Here is a 15,785-nt window from a genome sequence, read left to right on the forward strand (position 1 = left end):
ATGTTCCATTAGCCAAACTGATAGCACCATCTTCAGTGTCACCTGATTTCTTACTGAACACCTGTCCAGTCACCAACTTCTGCCTATATTTTACTCCCTTTTCCCCCACTCTTTTTTCCAGCTAAATATTATACAAAGAATTCCTAAGACTTTAAGGGAATTTTTTTAAACCTACACTAACTGAAAACATGAGGAACCTTAAGATAGGGTATATACTGGCACAAAGACAGAAATATAGATCAATGGAACAAAATAGAAAGCCAAGAGATAAATCCACGCACGTATGGACGCCTTATCTTTGACAAAGGAGGCAAGAATATGCAATGGATTAAAGACCATCTCTTTAACAAGTGGTGCTGGGAAAACTGGTCAACCACTTGTAAAAGAATGAAACTAGAACACTTTCTAACATCATACACAAAAATAAACTCAAAATGGATTAAAGATCTAAACTTAAACCAGAAACTATAAAACTCCTAGAGGAGAACATAGGCAAAACACTCGCCGACATAAATCACAGCAGGATCCTCTATGACCCACCTCCCAGAATATTGGAAATAAAAGCAAAAATAAACAAATGGAACCTAATTAAACTTAAAAGCTTCTGCACAACAAAGGAAAGTCTAAGCAAGATGAAAAGACAGCCTTCAGAATGGGAGAAAATAATAGCAAATGAAGCAACTGACAAACAACTAATCTCAAAAATATACAAGAAACTCCTGCAGCTCAATTCCAGAAAAATAAATGACCCAGTCAAAAAATGGGCCAAAGAACTAAATAGACATTTCTCCAAAGAAGACATACAGGTGACTAACAAACACATGAAAAGATGCTCAACATCACTCATTATCAGAGAAATGCAAATCAAAACCACAATGAGGTACCATTTCACTCCAGTCAGAATGGCTGCGATCCAAAAGTCTACAAGCAATAAATGCTGGAGAGGGTGTGGGGAAAAGGGAACTCTCTTACACTGTTGGTGGGAATGCAAACTAGTACAGCCACTATGGAGAAGAGTGTGGAGATTCCTTAAAAAACTGGAAATAGAACTGCCTTATGACCCAGCAATCCCACTGCTGGGCATACACACTGAGGAAACCAGAATTGAAAGAGACACGTGTACCCCAATGATCATCGCAGCACTGTTTATAATAGCCAGGACATGGAAGCAACCTAGATGTCCATCAGCAGATGAATGGATAAGAAAGCAGTGGTACATATACACAATGGAGTATTACTCAGCCATTAAAAAGAATACATTTGAATCAGTTCTAATGAGGTGGATGAAACTGGAGCCTATTATAAACAGTGAAGTAAGCCAGAAAGAAAAACACCAATACAGTATACTAACGCATATATATGGAATTTAGAAAGATGGTAACAATAACCCTGTATACGAGACAGCAGAAGAGACACTGATGTATAGAACAGTCTTTTGGACTCTGTGGGAGAGGGAGAGGGTGGGATGATTTGGGAGAATGGCATTGAAATATGTATATCATATATGAAACGAATCGCCAGTCCAAGTTCGATGCATGATACTGGTTGCTTGGGACTGGTGCAATGGGACGACCCAGAGGGATGGTACGGGGAGGGAGGAGGGAGGGGGGGTTCGGGATGGGGAACACGTGTATACCCGTGGCGGATTCATGTTGATGTATGGCAAAACCAATACAGTATTGTAAAGTAATTAACCTCCAATTAAAATAAATTTATATTAAAAAAAAGGGTATGTAAATGTTAAGCTCTTAGAGTAGAAATTTTAATTGGCTACATGTTAGAACAAAGTATCAGGAATAGGACAGCTGAGATAGGTTATTTTTAAAGCTTTTATATTTTATCTTCGTAGAAGTACATTCTGAAGACAAATAATAAGAGTTTGATTTCTTATATAAGAAATAAAAGTGAGAATTTCCATGATTCTCATTTGTTTATTCAATAATTATTCAACAAGTATTTATTAAATGCTCTTTATGTTCGGCCCTATTCAAGGTACAGGAAGTAGAGTAGTGAACCAAATAGATTTTTGCTCTTAGAGAGTTCATATTCTAGTGGACAAGAGTCAGGCAATAATCATATGAACATAAAATTTCAGTTTATAATAAGTGCTGTGAAGAAAATTAAGACAAATTTAGTAATTTCCTAGTTACATTACTTTGAATTTTAAGGATAAATAGAAGATTGAGTAGACTTTCCCATCTTGAGTTCTGTAGGCTTCTCAATGCTTCAGTTATGTGGTAGAAAAGTCTGAGAAGCATTGCTTTGCCATACCACTGTGTCAGGAAGCTTCAGAAGAATATAAGAGCAAGACAGTGCTGGTGTTCTTCACACTGGTGTTTCCAGACCCAGGCACAGTACTTGGCATATAATTGGGTAGGAAGAGGGCGACCAATGTATTTTGGTTGAATTTCTGAATGTAGTATAGGAAAATGTAAGTAGGTGAATGGAACACCGTGCTTCAGGTTAGATACAAGTGATTATTCAAAGTATCCTTGTTTCTGCCAGTCTTATGAGATATGTAGATGGATCTTAGTTAATAAATTATGTAGACCTCAAATTAGAAAGAAATTTAGAAATTGAAAGAAAAATGTGACTAGAAATCTAGATAGTAGCCGGGCTGGCTCTAGTGAAAAGGAAAAACCAAACAAATTATTAGACATCCTTCTCAATTATTCATCTTAAGAACTAGTTAAGAATATTTCAAAACATGTCCATGACTTTTATAAGTGTGTTAAGAATTGATATATTTGGTTAATCTTTTGATCACATTTGTTTGGATCCAAACCAAACATAGCTATTGAAGTGGGGGTGGTGGTAGAAATGTATCCCATTCATTGAGTAGTTTTATTTGAAAGGGAGAGAATTCAGAAAATACAAATGCTGAAGTGCACGGTGACTGACAGCAAAATGTAATTTAGTAATTAAATAATGTTATGTTTTAGTGGAATGATAGATTAGAACTCAGCTGCAAAAGAAACAGGTTATAGTTATAAAATGCTTAATGTTAGATTACAATTGACAGTAGTAGAAAAATTAGATTGTTTAAAGGACAAGTGGAGGACTTCCATTTCTGGGAAGATTGAGTAGTATTTTCCCCTGATCTTCCTGTTGCATACAACTGAAAACTCTGGACATTACAGGTAGAACACATGTAAGACTCTGAAAGGTGGAGAGAGGAAGGGACCTTAGACCTAAGAAACAACATGATGTTTTAAGTTCCATGGGTTTTGTTTTTACCTTGTATATCCCAGCTTGAGCTGAAGAAGCTGGTAACCTGCAACCACCACTAGGCACAAACAAAAATGCACCACCAAAGTGTGTTTTCTCTAGGCAAAGGACCAGAGAGGGGCAGCAAGATAAAAACTACTTCAACTACTCTAATCAGTCCTACTCCAGCCAAATACCACATAAAGAACTGTGACCCCATCCTCTCCAATGCCAGCAAAGGCCTAGTGGGATGCCGAGACTTCTGCCTTCACCAGGTTGTGATGAACCATCCTCCGTGCTCTATGGTGTCAGAGGCTAAGTAGAGAGCCAGGACTTTGATCCCAACCAAGCAGTATTGAGGCCCCCACCCCTGCTGTGTCAGTGGAGGTGCCTGGGGAGCCTGGACTTTTATCCCACCTGGCAATAGAGACACTCTTTGCCAGCTTCCCTTCTCCACCAGGGTGGTATCGAAGGAGGCCTGTGGGGAGTCAGGACTTGCAGTACCTTGTAATGTCGAACCCTCTCTCTTCATGGTGTTACTGGACGCCACGTGGGAAACAGTAATGAGGCACTCGTACTGCACCCAGCCAGAGAGTAGGCTCAGTGGCAGCGTAATGAGGAGCCAGGACTCTCAGTCCTGCTAAGGCATGATGTGGAGTCCCCCTTCCCCCTCAGGTGTCAGTCAAGACTGAGAGTGGAACCTGGACTTCATGAGGTAGCACCTCCCCTTTCCACTGGGTGTCAGAAGAAGCCACCTGCAAGCAAAAGGTTTAGTAAGATCCAGAATCTTATAACATAATGCCCCAAATATCCAGATGTCAATGGAAAATTGCTCATCAAACCAAGAATGAGGAAAATCTCAAATGAGAAAGGACAATTTATGCTAAAACTGAGATTACAGGTCTTTGAATTATGTAAGAAAGATTTTTAAAGCAGTTATCATTAAAATGCTTCAACAAGGAATTATGAATACATTTGAAATAAACAAAAAACAGAATATCTCAAGAGATAAATAGTCTCTTCAAAGGAATAGAAGATTTAAAGAAGAACTAAACAGGAAATTTTGAACTAAGACAATAAAAACTACAACAACAAAAAAAAACCCCAGCTCATTAGATGGGCTAACAAGAGACTGGATGGGATAAAGGAAAGAATTAGTGGACTGGAAAAAAAGGGAGACGACACAAGATGATCGATATTAGGGCTGAGCCGGGGTTGCCACTACAGACCCAGCAAACATCGAAAGGATAATAGGAGAATACTATAAACAACTACTAGTCATGTAGTCCAGTAGTCATGTATGGATGTGAGAGTTGGACCACAAAGCAGGCAGAATGCCAAAGAGTTGATGCTTTTGATCTGTGATGCTGGAGAAGACTCTTGACAGTCTCTTGGACAACAAGGAGATTAAACCAGTCCATCCTGAAGGAAATCAACCCTGAGTACTTATTGGAAGGACTGATGCTGAAGCTGCAATACTTTGGCCGCCTGATGCCAGGATCTTTTAGAAAAGATCCTGATGCTGGGAAAGATTGATGGCAGAAGGAGAAGAGGGTGACAGAGGATAAGACGGTTGTATGGCATCACTAATTTAATGGACATGAACTTGGGCAAATTTCAGGAGGTGGTGAAGGACATGGAGGCCTGGCGTGCTGCAGTCCATGGGGTCGCAAAGAGTCAGACACGGCTTGGTGACTGAACAACGACATAAACAATTGTACATCACATAAGTTTGATTGAGACAAACCATTTCCTCTAAAACGCAAACTACCATATCTAACTCAATATGAAATAAGTAGTCCTCTTAACTCTTAAGGAGATTAAATTTGTAATTTTTAAACTCTCCCCAAAAGTCTGCAAGTCCACATGGCTTCACTGGAGAATTCTATCAGTGTTTAAAGAGTTAGAACCAATTCTACACAGTCTTTCTGGAAAATGGAAAGAATTGGAGCTAATATTATATAGTGAGAATTTTATTATGCCTCACATTTTGGGTGCATGTAAATTCTGTGTTATCTTACCTGGGAAACACTGAACAGAGGAACCTGGAGGGCTACAGTCCACGAGGTCACGAAAGAATGGGACATGACTTAGCAACTTAACAATAAAATTAAAAACTTTTGCTCTGTGAAAGACCATGTTAAGAGGATGAAAAGATAAAGCTACAGATTTTTTGTGGGGACAAAATATTTGCCAACCATGTATCAAACAAAGGAGGAGTATCTAAAATGTGTAAAGGTATCTCAAAACTCAGTATTTAAAAAGTATATAATTCAGTTAGAATGTAGACAGAAGAGTTAGTTCAGTTCAGTCACTCAGTGGTGTCTGACTCTTTGCGACCCTGTGGACTGCAGCATGCCAGGCTTTCCTGTCCATCACCAACTCCCGGAGCTTACTCAAACTCATGTCCTTTGAGTTGGTGATACCATCCAACCATCTCATCCTCTGTCATCTTAGATAGATGGTTCACCAAACAAGATGTACAGATGGTAGATAAGCACAGGAAAAATTGCTTAATATCATTAGCCATTAGGAAATGCAAATTAAAACCACAACTTATCACTGCATACTTCAAGAGTGACAGTGCCAGATGTTGTCAGGTACGTGGAGAAACGAGATCACTCTGGCATTGCTGGTAGGAATGTGAAGTGGTGCAGCCACTCAGAAGAGCTGTTTGACAGTTTCTGAAGAAATTTGTTGCAACTGCCATATCACCTACATTTACATTCTTGGGCATTTATCCCATCGAAACGAACTTACGTTCAGACAGAAACCTGCACGTATATATTTATAGCAGCTTTATTCATAATACCCCCAAACTAGGAACAACTCAGCTGTCTTTCATTGAGTGAAGGATTAAATAAACAATGTCTATTCATACTCTGAAATTACTGTTCAGCAATAAAAGGAATAAACTATTGACAATTGCAACAACCTGGATGAATCTCCAGAGAATTATGCTGAGTGAAAAAAGCCAATCCCCAGAGGTTGCATACCATGTGACTATCTATGTAACATTCTTCATGAAATGCAAAAATTATTGAAGTGGAGAACAGGTTAGTGGTTGCCAGGGGTTAATGAGGAGGTGGGCGAGGGAGGGAGGTGGATATGGCTATAAAAGAGCAGCAGGAGGGATCTTTGTGATGGTGGGAATGTCAGTCTCCTAGTTACAGTTCCACAAGATCTTACTGTTGAGGAAAACTAAGTAAAGGGTCCGTGAGATCTCTCCGTATCATTCCTTGGACCTGCATGTGAATCTACAGGTATCTCTCAAAAGTTTAAAGAAAAAAAGCAAATGAGTGTGTATGTAAGATTAGCTTTCTCCTACCCTTCCTCAACTGCTGTTTTAGAGGAAGAGGTGTCTAAGAAGTTCTTTTGTGCTCTGGATATTATTTTCCATTCTCTCCAGTACTTTTGTAAATCCTCTTTTCAGATGTTTTCCTCTCCGATGGTTACCTGTCTTTTGTCTTTAAAAAAGCTCACCTCTCTCTCACTCAAATAACAACACAGAAAAACCTACATTTAAACAAGTCATTTTCCTTCTGCATTCCCCGTCACACTTAAGAGTCTTTTTTGACGTGTGTTTCTTCCTCAGCTTTTCTGTCCAGTCCGTCTGTCATTTTACCTCCTAAACATCTCTGAAATTCATGCCTGTTGCTAACACCTTATTCCAAGGTGCTGTTGACTGTCACATCATTTACTTCAGTAGCCTCCTTTTAACCCCACGTATACTCTGGCCTCATTCCAAATGCCCTTGCCATAGCAGTCTTTTCAAAGCCCAAGTCTTAACTACATCATTGTCAACTTCCCACCCACTTTTAAAGATGTTTAATGGACTTCCATTTTTTTCAAGTTAAGGATTCAGATTTTTTTTTTTTTTTTTTTTTTAGTATTCAGATTCTTAAAATGGCTTTCAGAGCCTTGTGTGGTCTGGCTCCATCCTCATATTTTTGCTTTTTTAATTCTTATATCTGGCCACATTGGTGGTTTTTGGATCCCCACACTGTGATCCTTTCTTTCACAATCCTTTGCATGTGCTAGACTTTCTTTTTGAAATCTCTTCCTCCCCTTCATCATTAGTTAGTTCCTATTCATTCTTCAGATCTCAGCTCAAAGGTTATTTTTATCAGTGAAATTTCTTTCTGATTTTCTGACAGATTCTTCTGGTATACCATTGTGTCGTGAAAGTCGCTCAGTAGTGTCCAACTCTTTGTGACCCCATGGACTATAGCCCATCAGGCTCCTCTGTCCATGGAATTCTCCAGGCAGGAATACTGGAGTGGGTCACCATTTCCTTTTCCAGGGTAACTACCCTACCCAGGGATCAAACCCAGGTCTCCTGCATTACAGGCAGATCCTTTACTGTCTGAGCCACCAGGGAAGCCCATAACTCTACGTTGTGTAGAGTTACCATTTTTTATGTCCTCTAATTTATTCCCTCTAAATTGCATGACAGCACTGATTTTGTTTTTGCTTGCTTCAGTATATCAGCTGTTACCTGACATACATAGGGATACCAGTAAATAATGAATGAATGAATAAATCCCTTTCTTTAACTTCATCATCCAACTTTTCAAAAGAGTGGCCATTATTTCATGCCTTCTCTTTACCCCTGTTGTTACTGCCGTGATTCATCCTTTTCTCTTTAATTCCATTACAATGACTTTACAACTTCTACTTGTTTCTTCACTAAATCTGACCATGTTATTAATCTGCTCAAAAGCCTTTCCCTTTGGCCAAAGACATAGGTCTTAGCACACCATGTTCTCCTCAACTGACCCCTGGTTACTCAGAGACACATATGTAATACACTCCTTATGTCTAGCAGTGCTCAGTTTGGGTCCGTTGACCATGAATACTTCTCCACTTACTGTTTCTGTTGACTGCATCTTTGAATTTTGGAGCTTGAATTCCTTTGTACTGTAAGCCACCATATGTTACATGAACAACTTAAATCATTTCTGAGAAGCTGTTGGACATTCTTCCTCCCAGACTTCTTTTAAGGAAAGTAAAATCAGCTGCGTTAAGAAAGACTGACTTCCACTGTTCTTGTACTCATGGCAAATATGAGGCATAGCAAGTACCAGGAATGTTTCTGAGTATAATTATTAGATATAAATTACTATACCTCAGTTTCAAAAGTACTAACTAGTGTTTCAAATTATGTTCCACTCAGCTGGGTATCATATGTGTGTAGGGCTGATTTCCCCTTTATGAATATTGTTTTCCATTTATGAAACATAGTAGTGAATTTGACCAGTAAAATATGCTATGCTATGCTAAGTCACTTCAGTCGTGTCCGACTCTGTGTGACCCCACAGACGGGAGCCTAGCAGGCTTCCCCGTCCCTGGAATTCTCCAGGCAAGAACACTGGAGTGGGTTGCCATTTCCTTCTCCAATGCATGAAAGTGAGAAGTGAAAGCGAAGTCGCCTAGTTGTGTCCAACTCTTAGCGACCCCATGGACTGCAGCCTACCAGGCTCCTCCGTCCATGGGATATTACAGGCAAGAGTACTGGAATGGGGTGCCATTGCCTTCTCCAAGTAAAATATAGGATATTAGTTTTTGTAAATTTGTCTTGTTTTGTGAGATACCCAAACCTTGTTTTATCTCTTTTTCTTTTATCCTAGTCACTCTTTCTTGCTTTCTTCCGTTATATGTTGTGTAGCTTCTCTATCACATGAAGTTGTAATTAGAGGGTGTAATTAATAGTTCACATTGGAAGGCCACTTGATAAATTTAGTCATGATCTTTCAGAGTATTTCTTAGAGAAGTCACCACATCTGATTCTGGTTTTCCCGTTGTGGTACAGAAACTTAATCTTGCCTGTTGGATTCAGGAAGACTAATTACTCAAATTCACAATGTACTAAAACTTAAGCCAGTACAGTGCTTTACTTACAATGAGAATTGTTTTAAGCATGGCCCAGACTGAATAGTGATTTCCTCTGATTTTTCTTCCCCATCAGGAATTCATATGAAAAGCCAAATTGTAATCAGAACTATTTTGTTGAGCATAAATACAGACAGGAACTATAACAGTATTAAGATCTATGAGAAAAATCTGCCTGTGAAAGCCAGTTAGTTAGTTACAAAACCTTAAAGTAAAAGTAAAATTGTAACTCTCCAAAATCTTCAAATTTAACTAAACTTATTAACTTTATAAAATTTTCATCAGAATATTGATTTGTGATTTCTTCCTTGATGTTACAGAATGATTCAGCTTTCCTTTTAAATATTCTTTTTGAGAGAGAGAGAAAGGGAGGGAGGGAGTGTGACAGGAAATGAGATTTTCTTGTGGTAGCTATTTCACTTTCCAGTGATTACTTCAAATAATGTATATATAACATACTACACTGTTACAGATAGAAAAATTCCTTTATAAAAATACTTTACCTGTACAAAAATCTAAAAAATATATATTCTGTTTAAATAGACTTAAGTCATGTAGAGTTGGGTCAGTAATGTTTAGCATCCTTGCTGATAATGATGTGATGGTGGCTAGTTTGTGCCCAGTTGCCACACCCAGGAAATTGCTGTCAACCATTCTTCTCTCTCCCTTCCCTTCCTCTTTTCCTTCCTTTCCTAGCCAAGCTATCATTGGAAACTTTCAGTAGGCTCTATGACCCCGTGACTTACTGTTTCTAATCTGACATGTTGCCCTCTCTGTTAGTCATTTGAGTGTGGCATCACTGTGCTGGTGTGACTCACAGTGTGAAACCAGACTTCAGAATGACACAATTTGGGGAAAAAAAAAAAACTAGGTGGAGTGGGTAAGCAGGGATGGATTGTGGGGAGTGGAATTGGTCACAACAGTGGTATCCCTTTGGGAATAATTAGTGTCAGAGATAATTCATTGTAACATTTTGATTTGTATTTATGATACTTATGCATGTAAAATATGAGCAAAGTAAATTGGACTAAATTAAATTCTGCTATTTTACATTGGTCTCAGTCCTTCTGTAGCTGTATAAATAATATAAGTGTTTTATCTGTTTTATTTCGAGAGTTTTTCAGGTATCATATTTCTCGTTCTGAAACATATCAATATTTCTAATGCAGCTCTGGAAGGTTGGTATTGCTGGCAGGTGGTAGTCTGGAGATCAATGATGTCACCGAGGATGATGCTGGGACTTATTTTTGTATAGCTGATAATGGAAATGAGACCATTGAAGCTCAAGCAGAGCTTACAGTACAAGGTATGCAAATATTTCTTGTATAAATTTTAAAAATACTGTTGTACTTTATGGTTTTGCTAATTGTTAAACATTAATGTAGAAGAAGCAAATACAGCATACTAGTTAAAAGTCTAAGCTTTAAACCAGGCTGCTTGGGCTCAAATGCTGGGTCTTGTATTTCCTAGCTGTAGAACTATAGGAGATTTACTGCTCTATAATAAGAGTTGTTTTCAGGATCAGAAGAGTAACACTTATAAAACTCCCAGAATGGTGACTAGAACATGGTATAAGCTCAAAATTAGTTGTTGTTATCTGTAGTATAAGGAAGAGAAGGGTGCAGTCTGGGGCATCTAGAAGATTACTTTTCTTGTCTCAGAATGCTTTATCTTTCTCTGACCAAGAACCACATATCCTAAGCATTGGTGTTCCCACCTTTCAGGTGAATAGATCATCCAGTAAGGAGTCTGCTGTGGTTTTGAATGTAACACATTTGATTTTATGATTTTTTTTTTCTTTTCAACTAATGCTGACCATCAGAGCATCTCCCTTATAGGTTCTGTGATTCGGAAGTCAAAGAAAATGACCATGGCATATACACATAACCTCACCATCTTCCTTGCTCTTCCTCCATCTGGAAATGTACTGTCAGAGGAACATTTGCTCTCCTATGATTTGTCTGCACATATTTTTTTCAAATAAAAATCTTGAAGACCTCTGTTACTATTAGGGAAATCCAACACTGCTTGGATTCGTGGAAGTATACGTTAGCTCATGACATTCAAGTTGTCTCCAAGTGTATTATATTTGATAGAATGCTCCCTGCTGTGTGGTTTAGGGTAGTTTCATGGTTTATATATAAGTCTTTCTCTTGGTACATTTTGTGGGTTTCAGAGTGGGAAGTAGTCACATTCCTACTCTGATTGATAGGAATTGAGGAGCACACTGGGGCTCTATGCTGGCAGAGGCATAGAATGTTTATATTCTCTACTGCCATCTGTGGGTGGACTTATAACCTCTGAAAACCAAAAGAGCAAGTCTTAGAGTTCATGTAACTATTACCTCACTTGAGCTCAGCCGTTGCTCTGGCTAGATGGAAAGTAGGTTTAGACCAATCGTAGAATGACCAGTTTATTTCTTTACCTCTATATGGATGGTACTGGACAAATAAAATATTAGTGAACTCCATCTTATTTGGAACTCCATCTCATTTACTCTACAGACTATAAAGTTAGTAGAAGAAAGTATAGGAGGATAACTTTGTCACCCAGGAGCAGGAAAAGATTATTTTAAATAAAATTTTGGACGCAGAAATCATGAGGCAAGACATTGATGGCTTGGATCATGTCAGATAAAGCATATTTTAAACATTCAGATGATGAAGAAGAAATGAGGAGCAAAGGATGGGTTAAATATTTGGGTAAATCTAAGTGGATGTTGACTATGTAGAATGATAATGTTAAATGGGATTTAAAATAGAATACACACACATGTAAGTCGGGAGTAAGGATGTGGAGTTAGTCTTCTAAGATTCTTAAAATGTCCAGGAAGTGGTAAAAGTACTATGTTATATTAGAGGTTTGATATTTGGCAAAACTAATACAATTATGTAAAGTTTAAAAATAAAATAAAATTTAAAAAAAAAAAAAAAAAATAAGGCAGGGATGTGTCCTGCAATCTTTGTGGGAGGCTTTGAAAGAACAATAGAAAAATCTAACTATAACAAGATAATAGAAGAAGAAAGTAGAAATAAAAAGTTCTCCAAAAGAAGATAAGAAAGGAAAGGAAAAGGAACATAGAATAAGGTGGACTAAGAGAAAGCGAACAGTGAAATGGTAGACTTTTCATATTATTAAGAGTTAATATAGAAGGAAAATAAAACGATTCTAAATATGTATTGTTGTTGTTCAGTTGTTCAGTCATGTCCGACTCTTTGTGACCCCACGGACTGCAGCATGCCCAGCTTCTCTGTCCTTCACTATCTCCCAGAGTTTGTTAAAACTCGTGTTCATTGAGTCAATGATGCCATCCAACCATCTCATCCTTTGTCACCCCCTTCTCCTCCTGACCTCAATCTCACTGCATCAAGGTCTTTTTCCAGTGAGTTGGCTCTTTGCATTAGGTTGCCAAAATATTACAGCTTCAACTTCTGCATCAGTCCTTCCAATGAATATTCAGGGTTGATTTTCTTTAGGATGGACTGATTTGCTAGTCTTCTCTAGCACCACAGTTCAAAAGCATCAATTCTTTGGCACTCACCCTTTTTTATGATCCAACTCTGACATCCCATACACGACTACTGGAAAAACCATAGCTTTGACTAGATGGACCTTTGTTGGCAAAGTGATGTCTCTGCTTTTTAATATATGCTGTCCAGGTTTGTCACAGCTTTTCTTCCAAGCAGCAAGTGTCTTTTCATTTCATGGCTGCAGTCACCATCAGCACTATTTTGGAGCCCAAGAAAATAAAATCTGTCATTGTGTCCACTTTTTCCCCATCTATTTGCTATGAAGTGATGAGACCAGATGCCATGATCTTAATTTTTTAAATGTTGAGTCAGCTTTTTCACTGTCCTGTTTCACCTTCATCAAGAGGCTCTTTAGTTTCTCTTCACTTTCTGCCATTAGGGTCGTGTCCAGGCAAGAATACTGGAGTGGGTTGCCATTTCCTTCTCCATGGTATCTTCCCGACCCAGGGATTGAAACCAGGTCTCCTGCATTGCAGGCAACTCTTTACTGTTTGAGTCACCAGGGAAGCCCAGATATATATTACCTCATAACATAATCTCAAAATAGGAAAGGCAGAAACTAATAGAACTACAAGAAGTAGACTAAACAAACCCACAGTCCTAAGTGGTAGATTTTAATACACTTCAGTAGTAGATAGGATATGTAGAACAAAGCAAGTAAATACAAACAAAATAAAAACTGCAAATCGTCATAATACAAAACTGAACAACACAATTAACAAAGTTGACTTAATTGACATTTTTTAAATATTGCACCAAACAAATGAATAAACTATTTTTATAAGTGCCTATGAAACTGTTATTAAAATATGCCATATACTGATCATAGAACACATCTTAACAAATTTAAGAAAATGGAAATTCTATGGATTTGACCTCCGTGGAATTAAGATTGAAATTAATTACAGAAGTAGGGGCTTCCCTGGTGGCTCAGACAGTAAAGAATTTGCCTGCAATGCAGGAGACCTGGTTTTGAGCCCTAGGTCAATAAGATCCCCTGGAGGAGGGCATGGCAACCCACTCCAGTATTCTTGCCAGGAGAACCCCATGGATTGGCAGGCTACCAACCATAGGGTCGCAAAGTGTCGGACACAACTGAAGCGACTAAGTATGCAGCACGCAGGGGATGCTTAGAGGAAATGTACAGTCTTGTGTGTGTTCAGTTGTGTTCTGTTCTTTACGACCTCATGGACTGTAGTTGGCCAGGCTCTCTGTCCATGGAATTTTCCAGGCAAGAATACTAGAACAGGTTGCCATTTCCTACTCCAGGGGGTCTTCCAGACCCAGAGATCCAACCCGTGTCTCTTGTGTCTCCTGCTTTGGCAGGCAGATTCTTTTACTACTGAGCCACCTATGAAGCTCTTACTTAGTACATATATTAGAAGGGAAGAAAGGCTGAAAGTTTAGTAATTTAAATATTCATCTCAATGAATGGATAAAAAAGATATGATATGTATATGTATTAATATATATGTGTATATGTATACACACTCAGCCATAAAAGTATGAAATAATACCATTTGCAGCAACACGGATGAACCTAGAGGTTATCGTACTAATGGTAAAATGGTGAAATCAATCAGTCAGAGAAAGACAAATATCATATATCACTTATATGTGGAAGCTAAAATGATAAAAATGAACTTACAAAAGACTCAACAGATATAGAAAACAAACTTATGGTTACAAAAGGAGAAAAGAGGGGTGAATGATAAATCAGGAGTTTGGGATTAGCAGATACAAATGTACTATACATAAAACAACAGGGTCCTATGGTATAACACAGGGAACTATATTCAATATCTTGTAATAAACCATAAGGGAAGAGAATATGAAAAAGTGTATATATATATAACTGAATCACTTTGCTGTACACCAGAAACTAATACAACATTGTAAATCAGCTATATTTTAATAGAATGCATGCATAAATAAATATCTAACTCAAAAAAAGCTAAAAGAGAAAAGAATAGCAAATATAACCCAAAGAAAACAGAAAAAAGAAAGTAATCATAAGAACAAAAATTAATGAAATAGAAAGCAGACGTTCAAAATAAGGTGTTTCCACAAAGGCAAAAGTTGGTGCGTGTAGAGAATAACAACTTTGATAAACCGTGAGAAGACTTATATATAAATTGACAAGATCTTTATTTAGACCAAGAGTCAGCAAACTACACGCTATGGACCAGATCTGCTAACTCCTTATTTTTTGCATAGCCTGTGAACTAAAAATAGTTTATATGGTTTTAATGGTTGAAAAATATCAGAAGAATAATATTTAATACCTAAAATTTTATGAAATTCAGATTATACTGTCCATAAATAAAATTTTATTGGCACAAAGTAACACTCATGTATTGACTATGGGTGCTTTCATGCTATAGCAGAGGATTTGAGTAGGCCCACGGAGCCAAAGATTCTCACTGGTCCTTTTCAGAAAAACCTTCGACTTCTGATAAACTCTATAAAGAACTATAGATTAATAGGTAAACAAAGACAGATAAACCAGTAGAAAATGGGCAAGACTTGAACCTCACAGATCTCCATGCCTTGCATGCTCAGTCACTCAGTCCTGTGGACTCTTTGTGACCCCATGTGCTGTAGCCCCTGGCTCCTCTGTCCACAGAATTTTCCAGGCAAGAATACTGGATTAGGTTTCCCACTCCAGGGGATCTTCCCACCAAGGTCTCTTGCATTAGCAGTTTAATTCTTTACCACTGAGCCACCTGGGAAGCCCTCACCAGGTGGCTACTAAACATTTGAAAAAGAGATTGTTGGTTTTGGTTTTCAGAGGAATGCAAACAAAAATTAAAAGACGCTTACTCCTTGGAAGAAAAGTTATGACCAACCTAGGTAGCATATTGAAAAGCAGAGACATTACTTTGCCAACAAAGGTTCGTCTAGTCAAGGCTATGGTTTTTCCTGTGGTCATGTATGGATGTGAGAGTTGGACTGTGAAGAAGGCTGAGCGCTGAAGAATTGATGCTTTTGAACTGTGGTGTTGGAGAAGACTCTGAGAGTCCCTTGGACTGCAAGGAGATCCAACCAGTCCATTCTGAAGGAGATCAGCCCTGGGCGTTCTTTGGAAGGAATGATGCTAAAGCTGAAACTCCAGTACTTTGGCCACCTCATGCAAAGAGTTGACTCATTGGCAAA

At 38.3% G+C, this 15,785-nt stretch overlaps 1 protein-coding gene across 2 annotated transcripts in view; it reads left to right on the forward strand.

Moving 5' to 3' along the window:
- NEO1 (neogenin 1) overlaps window positions 1–15,785 on the forward strand; it is a 237,205-nt gene that overhangs the window by 89,857 nt on the left and 131,563 nt on the right. For both annotated transcript variants that reach the window (XM_070377403.1, XM_070377404.1), the window contains exon 5: window positions 10,269–10,405. In XM_070377403.1, coding sequence (XP_070233504.1) covers window positions 10,269–10,405 — 137 coding nt within the window. The remainder of the gene's footprint in view (window positions 1–10,268; window positions 10,406–15,785) is intronic.

Source organism: Bos mutus, chromosome 10, assembly GCF_027580195.1.
Source record: "Bos mutus isolate GX-2022 chromosome 10, NWIPB_WYAK_1.1, whole genome shotgun sequence".
Lineage (NCBI taxonomy): Eukaryota > Metazoa > Chordata > Mammalia > Artiodactyla > Bovidae > Bos > Bos mutus.